Source organism: Scyliorhinus torazame, chromosome 1 (genome assembly GCF_047496885.1).
Source record: "Scyliorhinus torazame isolate Kashiwa2021f chromosome 1, sScyTor2.1, whole genome shotgun sequence".
Classification (NCBI taxonomy): domain Eukaryota; kingdom Metazoa; phylum Chordata; class Chondrichthyes; order Carcharhiniformes; family Scyliorhinidae; genus Scyliorhinus; species Scyliorhinus torazame.
Genome location: NC_092707.1, coordinates 57788993 through 57809550, shown reverse-complemented (window position 1 = coordinate 57809550; position 20558 = coordinate 57788993). Strand labels below are relative to the sequence as shown.

Here is a 20558-nt window from a genome sequence, read left to right as displayed (position 1 = left end):
TCCCAAAGATCTTAACCAGAACATAACGCGGGAACACTACCCGATCCCGAAGCGGGAGGAACTGACCAGTGAGATGGCACACGCCAAATTCTTCACGAAGCTAGATGCATCGCATGGTTTCTGGCAGATACAACTGGACGGGTCCAGCAGGAAGCTCTGCACGTTCAATACACCTTTCGGAAGGTACTGTTATAACCGGATGCCGTTCGGCATTGTTTCAGCCTCTGAAATCTTCCACAGGATCATGGAGCAGATGATGGAGGGCATTGAGGGTGTGCGTGTCTACGTAGATGATGTAATCATATGGTCCACAACGCCCGAGGAACACAAATCTCGTCTCAAACAAGTCTTTCAATGTGTCCATGCAAATGGCCCCAAGTTGAACAAGGCCAGGTGTTCCTTTGGCATGTCATCCATCAAGTTCTTGGGCGACCAGATATCCCAGCAGGGTGTGCAACCAGATTCGGACAAAGTCAAGGAAGACAAAAAGGCGGTACTACGCTTCCTCGGTATGATAAACTGCTTGGGAAAGTTCATTCCTAACCTGGCCTCACACACCACGGCTCGCAGGCATCTGGTGAAGAAGTCCACTGCATTCCAGTGGCTACCCACACATCAAGCAGAGTGGCTCGAGCTAAAGACGAAGCCCACCACATCTCCAGTACTAGCGCTTTTTGACCCGGACAGGGAGACAAAAATCTCCACAGACACAAGCCAGGACGGCATTGGTGCAGTGCTCCTCCAGAAGGATGACTCCTCGTCCTGGGCTCCAGTGGCTTATGCGTCAAGGGCCATGATTCCTACTGAACAGAGGTATGCCCAGATAGAAAAAGAATGCCTGGGCCTCCTAACCATTATAAAGTTCCATGACTACGTCTACGGTCTACCAACCTTCACAGTGGAGACTGACCACAGGCCCTTGGTCCATATCATTCATAAGGACTTGAATGACATGACGCCCAGGCTTCAGCGCATTCTCCTTCGACTCCGCAGGTATGATTTTGAGTTAGTATACACACCAGGCAAGGAGCCAATAATTGCGGATGCCCTGTCCCGCTCCATCACCTCGCCCTGTGAACAGGTTGACTTCATCCGCCAAATTGAGGCACAGGTGCAGCTGTGTGCCAGCAACCTCCCAGCCTCAGATGAAAGAGTGATCAGCATTCGAGAAGAGACTGCCAAGGACCCTCTTCTGCAGCGTGTAATGCATCACCTCGCAAATGGCTGGCAAAAAGGGCAATGCCCTCAGTTCTTTAATGTCAAGAATGACCTGACAGTCGTCGAGGAGATCCTCCTCAAGTTAGATCATATTGTTATTCCTCGCAGCCTGCAGAACTTAGTGCTCAAACAAATCCACGAGGGACACCTCGGTGTCGAAAGGTGTAGGCGCAGGGCCTGGCAGGCTGTCTATTGGCCTGGAATCAACCAGGACATATCCAACATGGTCCTCAATTGTGCGACTTGCCAGCGCTTCCAGCCTGCTCAGGCGAAAGAAACACTCCAGCAACACGAGATAGTGACCTCTCCGTGGTCCAAGGTGGGAATCGACCTTTTTCACGCCAATGGGCATGACTGTGTGCTCATCATAGATTACTTCTCAACTTACCCGGAAGTTGTGAAGCTGTCAGACCTCACATCCAGGACAGTCATCAAGGCCTGCAAGGAGACATTTGCCAGGCACGGTATTCCACTCACTGTCATGAGTGACAATGGTCCCTGCTTCCACAGCCAAGAGTGTCCAATTTCGCCAAGTCGTACCAATTCAAACACATTATCTCAAGCCCACACTACCCGCAGTCCAACGGGAAGGTCGAGAAAGGGGTCCATATAGTGAAGCAACTGCTCTGCAAGGCTGCGGACTCTGCTTCGGACTTCAACCGTGCGCTGCTGGCAAACAGGGCAACCCCTCTGTCCACCGGTATGTCTCCGGCTCAACTCCTCATGAATAGAGACCTGCGGACGACTGTTCCGGCCATACACTTACCAGTCCTGGATCACCTCCCAGTGCTGCAAAAGGTGCAGCAACTCAGGAACCAGCAAAAGCTGACGTACGATGCTCATGCTACCGATTTGCCTGTGCTATCTCCGGAAGATGCTGTTTGCATCAAGCTACCTGATGGAGGCTGGTCAGCCCCAGCTGTTGTTCTTCGACAGGCTGCTCCCAGATCGTTTGTGGTTCGTATGGCTGATACCTCGCACCACGAGGCCACCAATCTGGCAGCAATCGCGCCGGTCAAGGTGCCGTCCCCCCCAACTCCACCTCTCAGGCGGTTGACAAGGATCCGATGCCAGCCCCAAAGATTGGACTTATAGACATTTATCTTGTAAATATTGTTCTGTATCTGCACGACAGACACCTTTCATGTACATATTCATTCACTCGCCATTTAATGTAAATAGTTATACATGTACATACAGTCACATATGCTCTAAGCAACTGACACATTTTTATTTTTATTTAAAAAGGGGAGGATGGCATGATATGCACTCATGCACATAATGAGATACAGACAGGCAGTGACAGACACCCGGTACAGCCAATCAACACACAGGACAGAACACAACCAATCACCAGGCAGAACACTAGAGGGGGGTTTCCCACTATAAAACACTGGAGGCATCAGCACTGCCTCTTTCCACTGGTGACAACTGTAGTGACAGTCAGGGTGTATATATCAGTGTCAACCCACAGCAAGCTGTGTGCACTGCTCCAGAAGTTCAATAAACAATATTGAACTAACGTCTAAGTTTGGTGTCTACTTTATAGTACAACTGCATACAGTTACCGTCCGTGTTACCCCAGGGTGAATAACACGACATGGTACCAGTAGTCTACTTTATCTAAGTGGTGAATAACACGACACTGCCTAATTTACTTTACTGGTCAGAGAAGTCTGGATTTCCACTCACTGCACCACAGAATGTTTTCTCCGTGTAAAAACAGGAGCTCAGAGCAAACACAGTTATTTTCTGGCACACAAAATCCTTAGAGGGTCTGGTAGATGCGAAGAGGCTTTCGACCTTGGCTGAGTAATATAGACATCACAGTTTTAGGATTAGGGCTCGGCCATTTCAACCTTCACAGGGGTTTATTAGATTGATACTTGGAATGAGTGGGTTGTCTTATGAGGAAAGGTTGGGCAAGCTGGACTCGTTTGGTTTGGGTGATTGAAGTATACAAGATTCTGAATGGTCTAGACAAGGTGGATGTGGAAAGGATGTTTCCTCGAGTGAATGAGTCCAAAACTAGGGGGGGGGGGGGGGGGGCACTATTTTAAAATTAGGGATTGCACTTATTGGACAGAGATGATAATTTTTTTCTCAGGGGGTTGTGCAACTTTGGAACTCTCTGCCTCAGAAGGCGTTGGAAACGGGATCACTGAATAATTTTAAGGCAGAGGTAAACTGATTCGCATTAGGAAAGGGAATCAAAGGCTATCGGGAATGGATGGGAATTGGGCAGCACGGTAGCATTGTGGATAGCACAATTGCTTCACAGCTCCAGGGTCCCAGGTTCGATTCCGGCTTGGGTCACTGTCTGTGCGGAGTCTGCACATCCTCCCCGTGTGTTCGTGGGTTTCCTCCGGGGGCTCCGGTTTCCTCCCACAGTCCAAAGATGTGCAGGTTAGGTGGATTGGCCATGATAAATTGCCCTTAGTGTCCAAAATTGCCCTTAGTGTTGGGTGGGGTTACTGGGTTATGGGGATAGGGTGGAGGTGTTGACCTTGGGTAGGGTGCTCTTTCCAAGAGCTGGTGCAGACTCGATGGGCCGAATGGCCTCCTTCTGCACTGTAAATTCTATGAATGTGGTACTTCAAACACAAATACAAAAGCCATGTTCTTATTGAATAACAGAGCAAAGTCGAGGGGATGAATGCCTTGTACCTGCTCCTATTTAGAATTGCGATAAGGAGAAATTTCTTCAAAGTGTAATGAATTTTCAAAATTCTCGAACCCAAAGAATGGTGGATGCCCAGTTGGTTATTCCCATTTCCTGCGATAAAAGAGGGTTCTAATAATGCGTTTTCATATTAGCTGAGGTTGCAATTTAAGGAAGCTCCCCAAATAGCATTGTCACCATTATTGTTTTAGCGTGGTTACTGAAAGAGAGCATGGGGGCGAGGGAAGGAGGAGTGGGGGGGACGCGAGGGAAGGAGGGGTAGGGGGGTGAGGGATGGAGGGGTGGGGGGGGCGAGGGATGGAGGGGTGGGGGCGAGGGATGGAGGGGGCGAAGGATGGAGGGGTGGGGGGGCGAGTGAAGGAGGGGTGGGGGGGGCGAATGAAGGAGGGGTGGGGGGGGCGAGGGAAGGAGGGGTGTGGGGCGAGGGAAGGAGGGGTGGGGGGCGAGGGAAGGAGGGGTGGGGGGCGAGGGAAGGAGGGGTGGGGGGCGAGGGAAGGAGGGTGGGGGCGAGGGAAGGAGGGGTGGGGGGCAAGGGAAGGAGGGGTGGGGGGGCGAGGGAAGGAGGGGTGGGGGGGCGAGGGAAGGAGGGGGGGGGCGAGGGAAGGAGGGGTGGGGGCGAGGGAAGGAGGGGTGGGGGCGAGGGAAGGAGGGGTGGGGGCGAGGGAAGGAGGGGTGGGGGCGAGGGAAGGAGGGGTGGGGGCGAGGGAAGGAGGGGTGGGGGGCGAGGGAAGGAGGGATGGGAGGCGAGGGAAGGAGGGGTGGGGGGCGAGGGAAGGAGGGGTGGGGGGCGAGGGAAGGAGGGGTGGGTGGCGAGGGAAGGAGGGGTGGGGGGGCGAGGGAAGGAGGCATGGGGGCGAGAGAAGAGGGGCGACGGGGAGGAAAGGGGGCGGTGGGGAGGAAAGAGGGGTGGCTGGGGAGGGAAAGAGGGGTGGCTGGGGAGGGAAAGAGGGGCATCTGGAGAGGGAAAGAGGGGCGAGAGAAGAGGGGCGACGGGGAGGAAAGAGGGGCGACGGGGAGGAAAGAGGGGCGACGGGGAGGAAAGAGGGGCAACGGGGAGGAAAGAGGGGTGGCGGGGGACGGAAAGAGGGGTGGCGGGGGACGGAAAGAGGGGCGGCGGGGGACGGAAAGAGGGGCGGCAGGGGAGGGAAAGAGGGGCGGCGGGGGAGGGAAAGAGGGGTGGCTGGGGAGGGAAAGAGGGGCGGCTGGGGAGGGAAAGAGGGGCGGCTGGGGAGGGAAAGAGGGGCGGCTGGGGAGGGAAAGAGGGGCGAGGGAAGGAGGGGTGGGGGGGGCGAGGGATGGAGGGGTGGGGGGGTGAGGGAAGGGGGCATGGGGCGAGAGAAGAGGGGCGACGGGGGAGGAAAGAGGGGCGACGGGGGAGGGAAAGAGGGGCGGCTGGGGAGGTAAACAGGGGCGGCTGGGGAGGGAAAGAGGGGGTGCGCGGGAGGGAAGAGAGCGGGTGAGGGAAGAGAGAGCAGGGGATGGAAAAGAGAGCAGGGTGTTCGGAGGTGGGTAGCAAGAGCAGGAGGTTGGGGAGGGAAGCAAGAGCATTGGAGGAAAGCGGGGGAAGGAGGGAAGCGAGAGCGTGGGAGGAAAGCGAAAGTGGGTGGTTTGGGGGCTGGAAACGAGCGGGGCATTTGGGGGAGGGAAGCAACATGAAGGGTCGGTAGAGGCTGCGAGCAGGAGAGGTGGCGAGTGGGAGGCAGATAGAAAGAGTTAATAAGCTGTTAAGTGTTCCTAAGTGTAGTATGCTTAGTAAAAGTAGCAAGTTGGTAAGAGGATTTTTCAGCCACTTAGGATCACGGCAGGCAATATGGGCGGGATTCTCCGAGCCCCGCGCCAATCACCGCAACACGCCGTCCCGACGCCGGCGTGCAATTCTCCGAGGTGCGGAGAATCGGCGCCATTTGCACCGGCGCATTTGGCGCGGCCCCGGTCACGGGCCGCCGATTCTCCGGCCCGAATGGGCCGCGTGGAAACAGCAGAGTCCCGCCGGCGCCATTCACCCCTGGTCGCTGCCGGCGGGAACTCTGCACAAAGGGTCGGGGGGCGGCCTGTGGGGGGGGGGGGGAGGGGGACCTCCGATGGGGTCTGGCCTGCGATCGGGGCACCGCCGATCGGCGTGAACCGCTTCAGCGCCGTGCTGGCCCCTATGGGGGCCAGAATCGGTTGTCCCCGCGCCCATTTCCTGCCGTCGTGAAATGCGACGGCAGCGCGAATACTTAGTCTCCATTTTGGAAAACGGGCCCTATATGTTTGTTTACAGGTCAGGAACGTAACAACCCGTATTACAGTTTTTTAATGGGAAGGTGATGTTATTTAGCATGCCATTTTGGAGGAACACATTAGGAGTGCTAAATGAGAGAGAGGTGTATTCAAGACTGAGATGGATACATTTTTGGACACTTCGGGAATTAAAGCATATGGGGATAGGGCTGGGAAGTCAAGTTAATGTAGAAAATCAAACATGATCTTATTGACTGCCAGAGGTGGCTTAATGTGTTGTCTACCTTGTCCTGCTTCCATTTCTAATGTTCTTATGCTGCAGTTAGTCAAATAAATTCATCAACTTCCTGAAGCTTATACCTACCACTAAGTTTGTGGTCAACCATTCTGATAAAGAATGGTGCCAGGTGGATGTGTAACGGGTGGGAACTGAGAGAAGTTCTGGAAAACTGGTATAATATTGCTCTCCAGCTACCAGTCTTGGAAATTTAGAAAAGCACATTAAAACACTGTGGCTAGTTGGCAAAGCACAAGCCTCATGTAGTCTGTGGCAACATCTGTGTAAAACTGACAGGTTCATTTCATCTGTTTCAGGAAGATCCCCTTTTTTAAATTTTAGAGTACCCACTTCATTTTTTCCAATTAAGGGGCAATTTAGCATGGCCAATCCACCTAGCCTGCACATCTATGTGTTGCAAATTCCACACGGACAGTCACCCAGAGCCGGGATCGAACCTGGGACCTCAGCGCCGTGAGGCAGCAGTGCTAACCCACTGCGCCACCGTGCTGCTCGTAGATCCCCTTTTTTATTGGGCTTGAGGCAACCAGATTTTAAATGATTTGGCATTTGGGTATATCGAGGTAATTGACATCTGTACCGTCACAAATATTCCCATCCCAATCAGTACAACCATTAAATGTTCAAAATGCTGTTACAACAGGGAGGAGGGGAAGAATGAGGCCAATTTATCAATCTTGTCTGAAAAGCTATGAGAATTACTTAACAAAGGACTATAGCTGAAACCTTGCAACAATGGAATCCAGCAGCATTTGAATGGAAATCTAGTGTCATATACATGGCACATGTATATTCAAAATATTTTTCCTGACAGTTTTGGCATGAGGTGAATTGACTAATTGGATATTTTGAATCAGAAGGTAATTCATCAGCACTATGTAAGCAGTTACAGCACATACAAAAATGCAATGCTATCTTGAAGTCTCTACACCGTTTCTCCAGGGACTCTTGTTGAAAACCCCTGTGCTAAGCAGTTGTTACCAAAAAAAATACACATTATTTTCTAAAGCTGCATTGCATGAAAGCATTTTCTTCAATTTAAGCATTGCTGAAAAAGACAACAGCTGTCAAAGCTTTTCGTCTTGCACTCATCAAGACAGATCCGCAAGAATATCAGTTGAAAAGGGAACAACAATTTGTGCTGCATGAGAATAGAGTGCTGATTGTTTGGCAAGTGAACTCTGATTGGTAGAGGCATTGACATGGAGAATGCACCAGGTAACAGTTAAGTGCCAAGCTCTGGTTCAAATTCAAACCAGGCAGGTTGATTGGTCGAAGCATTCGACCATGGAGAATGAACCAAGCAATGGCTGTCCCCCAAGCTTTTGTTTAGTTGAAAATGGTGAATGCATGGACATGCTCCTTCTATCTGCAAAGAGCAGGGCCCTGTGTGTGAATATATGGAGCTTCTAGCCTGCATAAGTCGGTCACACTGTGAGCCTGACTGATAATCTTAATTGGTGTCAGTATAATTTTTAGCAGTCAGAATTATTTATAAAGTGCTGTCCGATTGTATGATCATGTTGCAGCATGGTAGCACAGTGGTTAGCACAGTTGATTCACAACGCCAGGGTCGCAGGTTCAATTCCTGGCTTGGGTCACTGTCTGTGCGGAGTCTGCATGTTCTCCCTGTGACTACGTGGGTTTCCTCCGGGCACTCCAATTTCCTCCCACAAGTCCTGAAAGACGTGTTGTTGGGTGAATTAGGATAATGCAGGGTGGTCTCCTAGCTCTCCCCCTGAAATGCAGGGACCTTGGCACTGTCCAGATGGCACCATGGCACTGCCAGCCTGGCATTGTCAAGGTGCCCAGGTGGCACTGCCAAGTTGGCAGGAGCAAAGCCAGGCTTCCAGGGTGGCAGTGCGAGGGAACCAAGGTGGCACTTCCAATGGTCAGGGCCCGAAGGGGGCTATGCCAATGAAAGTAGAGTGCGGAGGGCATTTGAAAGGTGGGGGGTGCAGGGCTGGTAAGGGCTTCTGGCAGGGGATGCCTGTTTGGTGTCCTGGAGGGCTTGGGGGGGGGAGGGACCTTATGGGGGTGGGTGGTCCTCACTTGTAGGGGGTGGGGGGGGGGGTGGTAATGCCCATGTGTATGTGGGATGACATTGCCCATGGGTGGGATTGTGTGGGCCCTACTAGCTCACTTAGAGATCGGGGCTCCCTTTCAAAATGGCGGCCCAAACTCAGAGTTCAGCCCCCCAGTGCAAAAACAAATTCTAAGTGTGGGCTAAACCGGTGAGAAACTCTCCCGGCCCAAAAAAGTGACCAAGTGTCGTTTGATAGTGGTGGGGACTCACCGGCAGGAAACTCCCTGCAAAACCCACCACAAATGAACCTAGAAATGTTTCCATTAAATTCCGCCATATGTTTTGAGTTTTGAAAGCACAGACTGGTTGGGCACAGTTTGCATTTTACCCCTCCAGGGTAGTCTGACGTGGACTGGGCACTTTTTAATTTTAACTTTATTCACTTATTTTTTTAAATTTTCCAATTTAAGGGGCAATTTAGTGTGGCCAATCCACCTACCCTGCACATCTTTAGGTTGTGGGGGTGAGACCTACACAGACACGGGGATAATGTGCAAATTCCACACGGACAGTGACCCGGGGCCGTGATCGAACCCGGGTCCTTGGCGCAGTAAGGCAGCAGTGCCAACCGCTGCGCCACCATGCCGCCTTTACTTTCCAGGGTCGAAAGTGATGGCCTTCGGCCCATTCGTGAGTTTGCACGATATACAGAGAAAAATGATCTCATCAGGGTTGACATTATTCCACAGGGAGGCTTTGATGTGCCCTATTTCAGGATCAAGCCTGCAAGGTGAGCAAATGGCTCGGGCCCTATTTATGAGGTTTCCCATCATGTATATTGACCAATGAAGATAGGCTTGCAGTAGACAATAGTAGAGGACTCATCGACAGATTTCTCAATTGGCACATCGAGGAAAGGGAGTTCTTTTGACAGCTCCATTTCGAAGGCAAATGAATCTAGGATGAGGCTCAAGAGGTATACGGAAATTCATACATGCAGCTGCAGATTCAAATATAGCACACATACCATCTACATATCGGATGTATGCAAACGGATAGGAGGTTAGGTGGCATTCCATCATGATGTATTTCTCATAGAAACCGACAACAATGTTTGTGACAGCTGAGCCTAGAAGTGATTTCCATGGCAACACCATCTATTTGGGCACAAATGATGTTGTTAAAACGACACCATGGCAATGCCTTGACCGGACCTGCCTGGTTTGAATGTAAGCAAAAGCTTGGCAGTTATCTGTTCCCTGGTGCATTCTCAATGGCAACACCTCTACCAATCAGAGTCCACACTCCAACCAATCAACACCGACTTCACATGGTGCAAATTGATGGTTGATGCTCTTTCCCTTACCTTAAAGGATGGTAATCGGATTGCACCCCTCAGTCCCATGCCCAGTCCCATGCCTTCATAGCCAAGTCCTTCTCCTTTAGGCCAGTTTTCCAACAGACATGTTGATGCTGGAGCTGATTCTTTCAGCTTTGGTCTCTCCTCATCCTTACTTTGATCTGCGGATTTTACCGGTGTCTGTGAAGCCTGCAGAAGGAGATGGTGAAACATAATAGTTACAAAATGTACACTAAAATGAAACAAAACCAAATGAAAATTCGGGAGTTGAATGTGTACTTATTCTGAAATTAGCAACGCATATTTGAATAAATGACCAAAACAACACACTTCTTTGGTGCAAAAAAAAAAAATCAAGGGAGCCTATAATTTGAGTCCACTAAAACGTGAATTTAAACATGATTCTTTTATTGGGGCAGGACCGACCTATTCTGGAACATTAGCTGATCACTATGATTACGTGAATATGACAATAGTAAGTTGTTGCTTGACTGTGTTGGTGTGAATGAACCTGCACAGCTGACTTTCCTGGGTGTGTCTTCAGTGTGTCCCGATTTCAAGTTTAATGGACCATCCTGTTTTATTCTTTCGTGCAATTTGATACAACTGACTGGCGTCTTGACCGCTTCAGAGGGCAATTCAGAGTTAACCACACTGGTGAAAAACTTTAGTCACCCAAAGGCCGGACAGAGTAAGGATAACAGGTTTCCTTTTCCAAAAAGGACATAGAGCCTCAGCTGAGTTTTAAAATCCAATCAACTAATCAAAATTAAAGTCTGTTCTGTTAGCAAAAAAGGGTCCTGCACAAAATAGGTTTGAGGAGTCTGCACGTTCTCCCCATGTCTGCGTGGGTTTCCTCCGGGTGCTCCGGTTTCCACCCACAGTCCAAAGATGTGCAGGTTAGGTAGATTGGCCATGTCACCTGACCTACTGGTACAGCAGCCAAATGTGACTGTTTATCGATTTTGGTTATGAGGAGCATAAGGGCCTGCCTTTCAGGTGTTATTCAACAGAGGCCTTAAGCACTTTTAATCAAAAACAAGCTTTATTCTACGAATTTAGTTAACATTTTTATAAACACACACAGTAAGCATTTTTATCAACTACCAACATACAAACCCCACACAGCTACAGTAATCTATGTATAACCCTGAATAAATTCCCCCCTTTAACTGTTCCAATTTAATAACAAGATCCCATCAACCACTAGCCCCTTTCCAAAAGGTGTGGCCCAGCACACAAGGGGCTGGATTCTCCAATAATGGGGCTATGGCAAGTGGTTCTCGCAGCTCTGGCTGCGGATACGGGGCCCCGCACTTCCAGTCGGGAGTCTGCGCACGCGCATGGCAGCGGCCGCCCCGTGCGACATGGCGGACTTGGACCGCGGAGCACCACCAAAAATGTAGGCCCCCCTGAGATCGCGCGTGCCCGCGGGTCCATGGCACCCGATCGCTCCCCCGGTCGTGCACGAGGCCCCAGTGAATGATCCACCCGCCGCCCACCAGGGCGGCCGCGGACTGGGTCCACAGCCGCCACCCGACGTCCGATAGGTGGTTAAAACCATGCCGTCGGGAACTCGGCCAGTTGTGAGCGGAGAATCGTGGGAGGGGGGCCTCTTTAATGGCCCCATACCCGCACCGCGTAATTCGCGCACGCGATTCTCACGGGAACAACGCCGGTCCAAATTTCCGGGTTGCCGACCATTCTCTGCCCCCCACGCTGAATGCGATTTCAGCGTGGAGGCTCAGAGAATCCAGCCCAAGATCTGGTATGGATGCTCATGTTTCCTTTCCAAAACAGCAGGTTTGAGTTCATTCCAGAAAACAGTTATTTCTTTTCAAGTTATCAAGTAATCTGGAAACAGCTTTTAAAATGTAGGTACAGCAAATGTGAAAACGAAAGGAAAAAACTCAGTGACAAACAAGCACCAAACCAAAGTGAAAGTAAAAGAAAATCCCAGAGCCACAGCTCAGCTCCACCCACACATTGACCTCACTGAAGCCATGTGATAGGACAAAAACATTTCTTAAAGGGACACTCCCATGACATATGCTAAATTGCCCTTGGTGTCCAAAAAAGGTTAGGTGTGGTTACTGGGATAGGGCGGAGGTGTAGGCTTAATTAGTGTGCCCTTTCCAAGGGCTGGTACAGATCCGATGGGCCAAATGGCCTCCTTCTGCTCTGTAAATTCTATGGTTCTATGAAATTCTATGACAGCCTCATTCACAGGGGTCGCAGGTTGCTGGTACGGGAAGAGGAAAAATATCACACTGGTGCCGCAGACCTGGACCTTTGAGGTTAGGGAATGGGCACATGGTTGAAGACATGCAGAGGGAGCTTTACTCTACATATCTTTGGTCTGTAACTGATTTGGGAGTACCTGACACTAACTTCAAAGTAGGGGATGTTCCATTCTTCAGCACTACTTTTCCGACATTGATGTCTACACTCATCGTTCTCAATGAAAGTGGAGTTAAGAAGAATGCCAAGATAAATATATTAAGAAGAGTCGGTATTAAACCAGGGGCTGGTTTAGCACAGTGGGCTAAATCGCTGGCTTGTAATACAGAACAATGCCAGCAGCGGGGGTTCAATTCCCATACCAGCCTCCCCGAACAGGCGCTGGAATGTGGCGACTAGGGGCTTTTCACAGAAACTTCATTGAAGCCTACTCGTGACAATAAGTATTATTATATTACTGTACACCAAATGATGGTTTTAAATAGACAAAACCTGGTGCTTTCATCATCTGCAAATCTGAATAGGCGCACCTTACAAGAGAATTGTTTTTGCAAACTTTATACCAGCTCAACCAATGTACCTGTTTTAATGGGAAGCATTGTTGCCAGTAGCAACAGCAGAAGCAATCAACCTCATTATGCAGAAGACCATGCGCTGTGAAAACCCGAGACCTCTACAGAAGAATATGTCTAGTTGTGGTTAAAGCTTTATTTATGAAGTTCCACATGAGCCCCCGAAGTAGATAGGTTGCTTGAAAGCTGTAGAACCATTGGCTGTGTCATTAACACACCACTATTGTAATCCTAAGACACACAACATATTTTGATAATTCAGTGAAAACAAATGAGGGTCATTACTTGAGAAATTAAGATCATTAACTCACTTTCTGACTCCCCAAAGCCTGTCTACTATCTACAAGGCACAAATCAAGGGCAGCACGGTGGCGCAGTGGGTTAGCACTGCAGTCTCACGGCGCCGAGGTCCCAGGTTCCATCCCAACTCTGGGTCACTGTCCGTGTGGAGTTTGCACATTCTCCCCGTGTTTGCGTGGGTTTCGCCCTCACAACCCAAAGATGTGCAAGGTAGGTGGATTGGCCACACTAAATTGCCCCTTAATTGGAAAAAATGAATTGGGTACTCTAAATTTTTAAGAAAAAAAAATACAAGGCACAAATCAGGAGTGTGATGGCATACACTCCAATTGCCTGGATGTGTGCATCTTCAATAACACTCAAGAAGCTAGACAACATACAGGACAAAACAGCCTGCTTGATTGTCACCCCATCCGCCATATTAAACATTCATTCCCTCCACCACTGAAGTACAGTGGCAGCAATGTGTACCATCTACAATTGCACTGCAGCAATTCAACAGGACCTTCCAAACCCATGACCTCTACACCTAGGACATGGGCAAAAGATACATGGGAACACCTACCAGCTCCAGCTTCCCCCCCCCCCCCCCCCGCCATTCTGACTTGGAATGATAGCACCATTCCTTCATAGTTGCTGGGTCAAAATCCAGGAGTTCCATCCCTAACAGCAATGTGGTTGTACCTATACCACATAGGCTGCAGTGGTTCAAGAAGTCAGCTCAACCATCACCTTCTCAAGGGCAGTTGGGAAGCAGGCTTATCCAGAGACACCTACACCCAGTGAAAGAATAAACAGAAAAACCTGCTCAGCATATCGTTGATTAATCAAGGCTGCTCTGCACACATGGCAGATGATTTTAATCTAGAATTATCTTCACTATGCAGAAAGCTCGATTTTCTAGTGACAATTTAAATAGTTTCACTCCTTTTTTAAAATAAATTTAGAGTACCCAATTATTTTTTTTCAATTATTGGGCAATCTGGCATGGCCAATCCACCTAACCTACACATCTTTTGGTTGTGGGAGCGAAACCCAAGCAGGCACGAGGAGAATGTGCAAACTCCACACAGACATTGACCCAGGGCCGGGATCTGAACCCGGGCCCTCAGCGCCATAGGCAGCAGTGCTAACCGCTGCACCACCCTAAATAGTTTAATTCCTAAAGATGAATGAGCACGCTGGAACTATTTCTAAAACCCACTGCGGAATCAACAGTTCCACTTATTTTTTGATGTTGTCGGGTTGATTGTACTGTTGCAATAGACTCACAATCTCATTCACATGTTCGTGATGCACAAACTGCAGGACCACGCTGACTGGCAGGAAAATATATCCAAGAGCTGGGTTAAATGATGTGAAAGTGGTCGACAGAAAGAAAAACGTAGAAAAGATTGAAGCAAATAGATAAACCAGTTCAGTACTGCATTTCAAAAATATACAAGGAAAATATCTGCATTATATTTTATACGGAAGAGACATATAATGTAGCAATAATCAAATCTAAAACCAGGACATCAGCACCCAAGGCCCCTCTGTCCTATTTCATCTTGTTGTCCATAAATACAAAGGAAAACGCAAGTGTAAAGGTCCGCACAACATCATTCAAGTCAGACTACAAGACTATCAGCCTGACACACTTACATTTCTTGCCTGATTTGCTGACTCCATAATATCACCTACTTCTGACCAACACTGTTTAAAAGCAGAATGTTTTAGTTTGAACAGGGTTCTAGAATCCTCCATATGTAAATGAAGTCTAAAATTCTAAAGAAACAACTTTTTTAAAAATTTGAAAATGGTCAAAGGAGCAAAGTTAATGGGTGGCTGCTTTATGAGAATTTCAGAAAACGACATAGCAGACACATGACATTTTCACATGGGGAGTGGGGAGGGGTAATTTTACCATGGTGCATGCTGGGAGTCAAGGTTCCCAGTCAGCAATGTGGCCTTGGAAAATGGCCACTTGAACTAGAAAAAACATTCCCCAGTGAATGTATAGATTTTACCCTTTGAGGATTGTAGTTAAACAGCTTTTTGAGTTCTAACAATGATGGGAAATAATGACAGTAACAGGCCTGCCATTGCTTGCTGTGAGAAGAGCCGTCTGAGGTAAATGAATTAGGAATTTCATGCAAGGTTGCCAGATTACAGACTTCCGGTGACGGTGAGGGCTGAGCGGATGCACATCAGGTGGCTCTCCTCCCAGTCGGACCCAACAAGGTCAATTTATCGGTGATTTTGGCCTATAAAGCCCACCAAAACCCACCCGAATACAAAGGACACAGGAGAAGAATATCCCAACAACAGACCGAGGGGATGGCAAGATATCACAAGTGCCATAATATACACCAGTATATCATGGTGCAGACACACACACTGATGGACACACAGCAAGACCAATCAACACCCACAACACCGCAGCCAATCACCAGTTAGAGCACACTCACTATAAAGACAGAGGGCATCAATTTTCCCGCTCATTCGGGATGCAGCCTCTCAGGACAGAGCTTACAGCTTACAGCACAGATCTTCACCATGTGCTGAGTGCATAGACTGGTTAGGATAGGCATAGGTCTTTAGTTTAATCTAACATCGTGTTAACCCACAGTGAAAGTATGTTCAACAGTTTCTAGCTTAATAAAATAGTGTTGTTCTATTTTAAGTGTTGGTAGCCGAAATGTGTTCCACGGATCCAACGCACCCAACACATCAAGAAGTAGCAGCGAAGGAAACGGGTAGGAACAGTGGGCGAACAGACAGGCAGTCCCGCGAGGCGAGGCGAAGACTCAGGCGAACCAGGAGGGGAAAAGATCGGCACACCGAACAGTGGAACAGGACGCGACGATCTCCTGCTCCGCGAAGCTGCACCGATTCCAAAGCCGAGAAAAGATTTTAAGGTGGGCCCACCAGACGAAATCATGCTCGTGGGAAGGACATAGGATAAGGGTGTACCAAGACATTGGGGCAGACCTGGCAAAAAAGAGGGCCGAATTTAATAGAGCGAAATCGGCGCTCTATAAAAGTGGGGTACAATTCAGAATGCTATTCCCGGCCAGATTCTGGGTGACATTTAAGGGCAAAGAATTTTACTTCAACACTCCGGCGGAGGCTGATGAGTTAGTTAAAACGAACAACCTAGAGGGAGAGCAATCGCGGCAGCATTGAAAGTGGCAGTGGCAGAAGAGAAAAGAAACGGAGAGCGGGGGACAAACCACAACAGAGACAATAATAATATGAACTGTGTTCATATGTTTTTTACGCAGGACTGTGCTGCCTTGTTTTCGGGCTTGTCTCTTCCCTCATTGTGATGAGGGACAGCAGGGCAAGGGGAGCGAGGAGAAGCAAAGCAGGCAAGGGGTGAGATAAGTGGTTGAAGGAGGTGGGTAAAATGGGGCGAGAGCTAGACAAACACTGGGAGGGGAGCCACCGTACGAGCGAGGAGGGCTAACATGGGAAGGCAGAAAGCAAGGGAGGATGCGGCGCACCTCTCAGGGGATAGGGAACGCCTGGCAAAAAAGGAGGGGGAAAGCGCAGGACAGAAAAGGAACAAAAGGAAGGATAATTACAAAAAACGGACCAGGTGCAGGCCTCGGCAGGCATGGAGCAGGGCGATGAACCATGATGGTGCCGCAAGTAGCCACTCGGGAAGGCCCCTGGGCAGAGGGAGACCCCGGAGTGCAGGGGCGCATCCACGTGGCGTACACATAGTTGGTGACCATGTTGGGTGCCCCCTGGACAAAGGGAAATCCAGAGTGCAGCGGTCCGACCTTATGGTGAGAGTGGCGACCGTGGCCATTTTGGACGGCCCCCCTAACAAAAGGAAACCCCGGAGTGCAGGTGCTCATCCAACAGGTAAGTATGGGGGATTCCGCAGGACCGGGGGGGGGGATCAGAAAACCCCCACCAGGATTGTTGCCTGGAACGTAAGGGGCAGCATGGTAGCACAAGTGGATAGCACTGTGGCTTCACTGCGCCAGGGCCCCAGGTTCGGTTCCCCGCTGGGTCACTGTCTGTGCGGAGTCTGCACATTCTCCCCGTGTCTGTGTGAGTTTCCTCCGGGTGCTCCGGTTTCCACCCACAGTCCAAAGATGTGCAGGTTAGGTGGATTGGCCATGATAAATTGCCCTTAGTGACCAAGAAGGTTAGGAGGGGTTATTGGGTTACGGGGATAGGGTGGAAGTGAGGGCTTAAGTGGGTCGGTGCAGACTCGATGGGCCGAATGGCCTCCTTCTGCACTATATGTTCTATGTTAACGGCCCAGTGAAAAGATCCAGAGTCTTTGCCCACTTAAGAAGCATAAGGGCCGACATAATCTACCTGCAAGAGACGCACCTGGGGAGAAGGACCGACTGCTGGTAAGGAAGGGCTGGGTGGGACAGACGACCCAGGGGGATGAGGTTTACAGAACCCAAGACAGTTACGGACCCAGGGGAACGTTACGTCATGGTCAGCGGTGTCCTGGAAGGGGTACCGGTGGTACTGGCAAATATGTACGCTCCCAACTGGAACGACACAGAATTCATAAAGAAGACCATGGCGGAAATCCCCGACATGGACACATACCGATTGATTATGGTGGGCGACTTTAACTGAGTACAGGACCCACTGACCGACCGATCAAACCCCAGAACAGGGAGAAAGACTGGCATGGCTAGGGAACTGGGAACATTTATGGAGCAGATGGGGGCGGTGGACCCATGGAGGTTCCTACACCCAGGAGAAAAATAATTTCCATACTTCTCACAAGTGCACAAGGTGTACGTGGAGAAATCGGTGCTTCCAGGGATCACGGGAGAGGATTATTCCACGATCGTTATCTCTGACCATGCTCTACATTACATGGACGTGAGGTTGGAGATGGGCCGTGGCCAGTGCCCCACATGGAGGCTGGTCACAGACTCATGGCCGACCAGCCTTCCACCAAAATAATATCGCGGGCCACAGGCGATTACATTAGTAACAATCAAAACGGGGAGGTCCCACCCTCCACGTTTTGGGAGGCACTGAAGGCCTTGATTAGAGGAGAGATCATGGCCTACATGGCTAGCAGAGATAGGGAAGATAGGTTGGCCAGGCAGCAGCTAGTGGACTCCACTCTGGAGGTCGACAGAAAATACTCCGAGGCCCCGACCATAGAGCTACTGGTGGAGAGGAAAAGCTGCAAATGGACTTTAACCTGCTATCCACTATGAAAGCAATGTACCAACTCCGCTACACACGGGTGACCTTCTACGAGCATGGAGACAAGGCTGGTCTATTGGCCCACCAGCTGAGAAAGCAGGCAGCCACGAAGGAAATAGTTCAGGTAAAGGATAGCAGAGGCAGACTGATAACAGAACCTAAGGAGGTCACTCAGGCATTTGAGTCCTTCTACCGGGGACTGTACACCTCCGAGCTCCCCAAGGTGATGCGGGAACGAAACAGTTCCTCGATGAACTGGAACTACCAGTTGTGGGGGAAGACAGACGGGGGGAGCTGGAAGCACCAATTGATCTGGGAGAAATCATGGAGAGCATCAGCTCCATGCAGGCGGGGAAGACACCGGGACCCGATGGGTTCCCGGCGGACTTCTACAAAAAATTCGCACCAGCCCTGGCCCCACACCTAAGGAAAGTGTTCTCGGACTCGCTGGCAAAGGGCACTCTGCCAACTACGCCAGCGCAGGCCAATCTCACTTATACCCAAAAAGGATAAAGACCAGAAGGAATGCGGGTCATAAAGACCCATTTCGCTGTTGAATGTTGATGCGAAAGTACTTGCAACGGTCCTGGCTAAAACGGTGGAGGGCTGCGTACTGGAGGTGGTCGCAGAGGACCAGATGATCAAGATGAACGTGCTGCCGAGGTTCTTCTTCCTATTTAGATTCATACCGATCTTCATCCCCAAGGCCTTTTTCCAAAATGTAGAAGGTCTAATCATGCCGTTTTTGTGGGGGGGGGGCAAGAACCTGAGAATTCCCAAACCGACACTGCAAAGAAGGAAAATCAAAGGTGGCTTGGCTTTACCGAACCTACAAAACTACCATATTACTGGGAACAACGGCAGAGAGAGTGAGGGGATGGGTACACGAACCCGCCTCAGAGTGGTTAGGGATGAAGGAGATCTCTTGTAAAGGAACAACTCTCCTGGCCCTTGCTACAGCAGCACTCCCATCCCCCTCAACAGGATAACATAAGAACTAGGAGCAGGAGTAGGCCAACTGGCCCCTCGAGCCTGCTCCACCATTCAATGAGATCATGGCTGATCTTTTGTGGACTCAGCTCCACTTTCCGGCCCGAACACCATAACCCTTAATCCCTTTATTCTTCAAAAAACTATCTATCTTTATCTTAAAAACATTTAATGAAGGAGCCTCTACTGCTTCACTGGGCAAGGAATTCCATAGATTCACAACCCTTTGGGTGAAGAAGTTCCTCCTAAACTCAGTCCTAAATCTACTTCCCCTTATTTTGAGGCTATGCCCCCTAGTTTTGCTTTCACCCGCCAGTGGAAACAACCTGCCCGCATCTATCCTATCTATTCCCTTCATAATCTTATATGTTTCTATAAGATCCCCCCTCATCCTTCTAAATTCCAACGAGTACAGTCCCAGTCTACTCAACCTCTCCTCGTAATCCAACCCCATCAGCTCTGGGATTAACCTAGTGAATCTCCTCTGCACACCCTCCAGTGCCAGTACGTCCTTTCTCAAGTAAGGAGACCAAAACTGAACACAATACTCCAGGTGTGGCCTCACTAACACCTTATACAATTGCAGCAGAACCTCCCTAGTCTTAAACTCCATCCCTCTAGCAATGAAGGACAAACTTCCATTTGCCTTCTTAATCACCTGTTGCACCTGAAAACCAACTTTCTGCGACTCATGCACTAGCACACCCAGGCCTCTCTGCACAGCAGCATGTTTTAATATTTTATCATTTAAATAATAATCCCTTTTGCTGTTATTCCTACCAAAATGGATAACCTCACATTTGTCAACATTGTATTCCATCTGCCAGACCCTAGCCCATTCACTTAGCCTATCCAAATCCCTCTGCAGACTTCCAGTATCCTCTGCACTTTTGCTTTACCACTTATCTTAGTGTCGTCTGCAAACTTGGACACATTGCCCTTGGTCCCCAACTCCAAATCATAAGCCCAGTGGTAGCGGTCACGCTGAGAACGTGGGCCCAACCGAGACAGCACTTCGGGCTAACTAAGATGTCCCCCCTGGCCCCCATCTGCGGCAATCACAAATTCCCCCCAGCCATGCTAGACACCACCTTCGAAAGATGGAGACGAGACGGGGGGACACTGACGGTCAGGAACTTTTATGTAGGGCACAGACTGGCGAAACTGGACGAACGACAAAGAAGTGGAGACTACCGAAAGGACAGGAAATGAGGCACCTGCAAATAAAACACTTCCTACGCAAGGGGACAGAAGGGTACTTCAGGCCCCAGAAACCACACTATTAGAGGGCCTGATAGGCACAAGCAGCAAAGAAGGGGGACTATGTGGGAAAATATATGGACAGTTACTGGACAGAGCTCGAACACCACCGGGCGAGACCAGACGGAAATAAGAGGACAAACTAGCTTATGCATCTTTATCTTATGCAGCAACCTTTTGTGTGGCACCTTGTCTAAAGCTTT

The 20558-nt window shown here is 49.8% G+C and overlaps 1 protein-coding gene across 2 annotated transcripts in view; it reads right to left on the bottom strand.

The window, feature by feature from the left end:
- Positions 1–20558, bottom strand: part of setd1ba (SET domain containing 1B, histone lysine methyltransferase a) — a 255841-nt gene that overhangs the window by 56711 nt on the left and 178572 nt on the right. For both annotated transcript variants that reach the window (XM_072495222.1, XM_072495231.1), the window contains exon 9: positions 9815–9997. In XM_072495222.1, coding sequence (XP_072351323.1) covers positions 9815–9997 — 183 coding nt within the window. The remainder of the gene's footprint in view (positions 1–9814; positions 9998–20558) is intronic.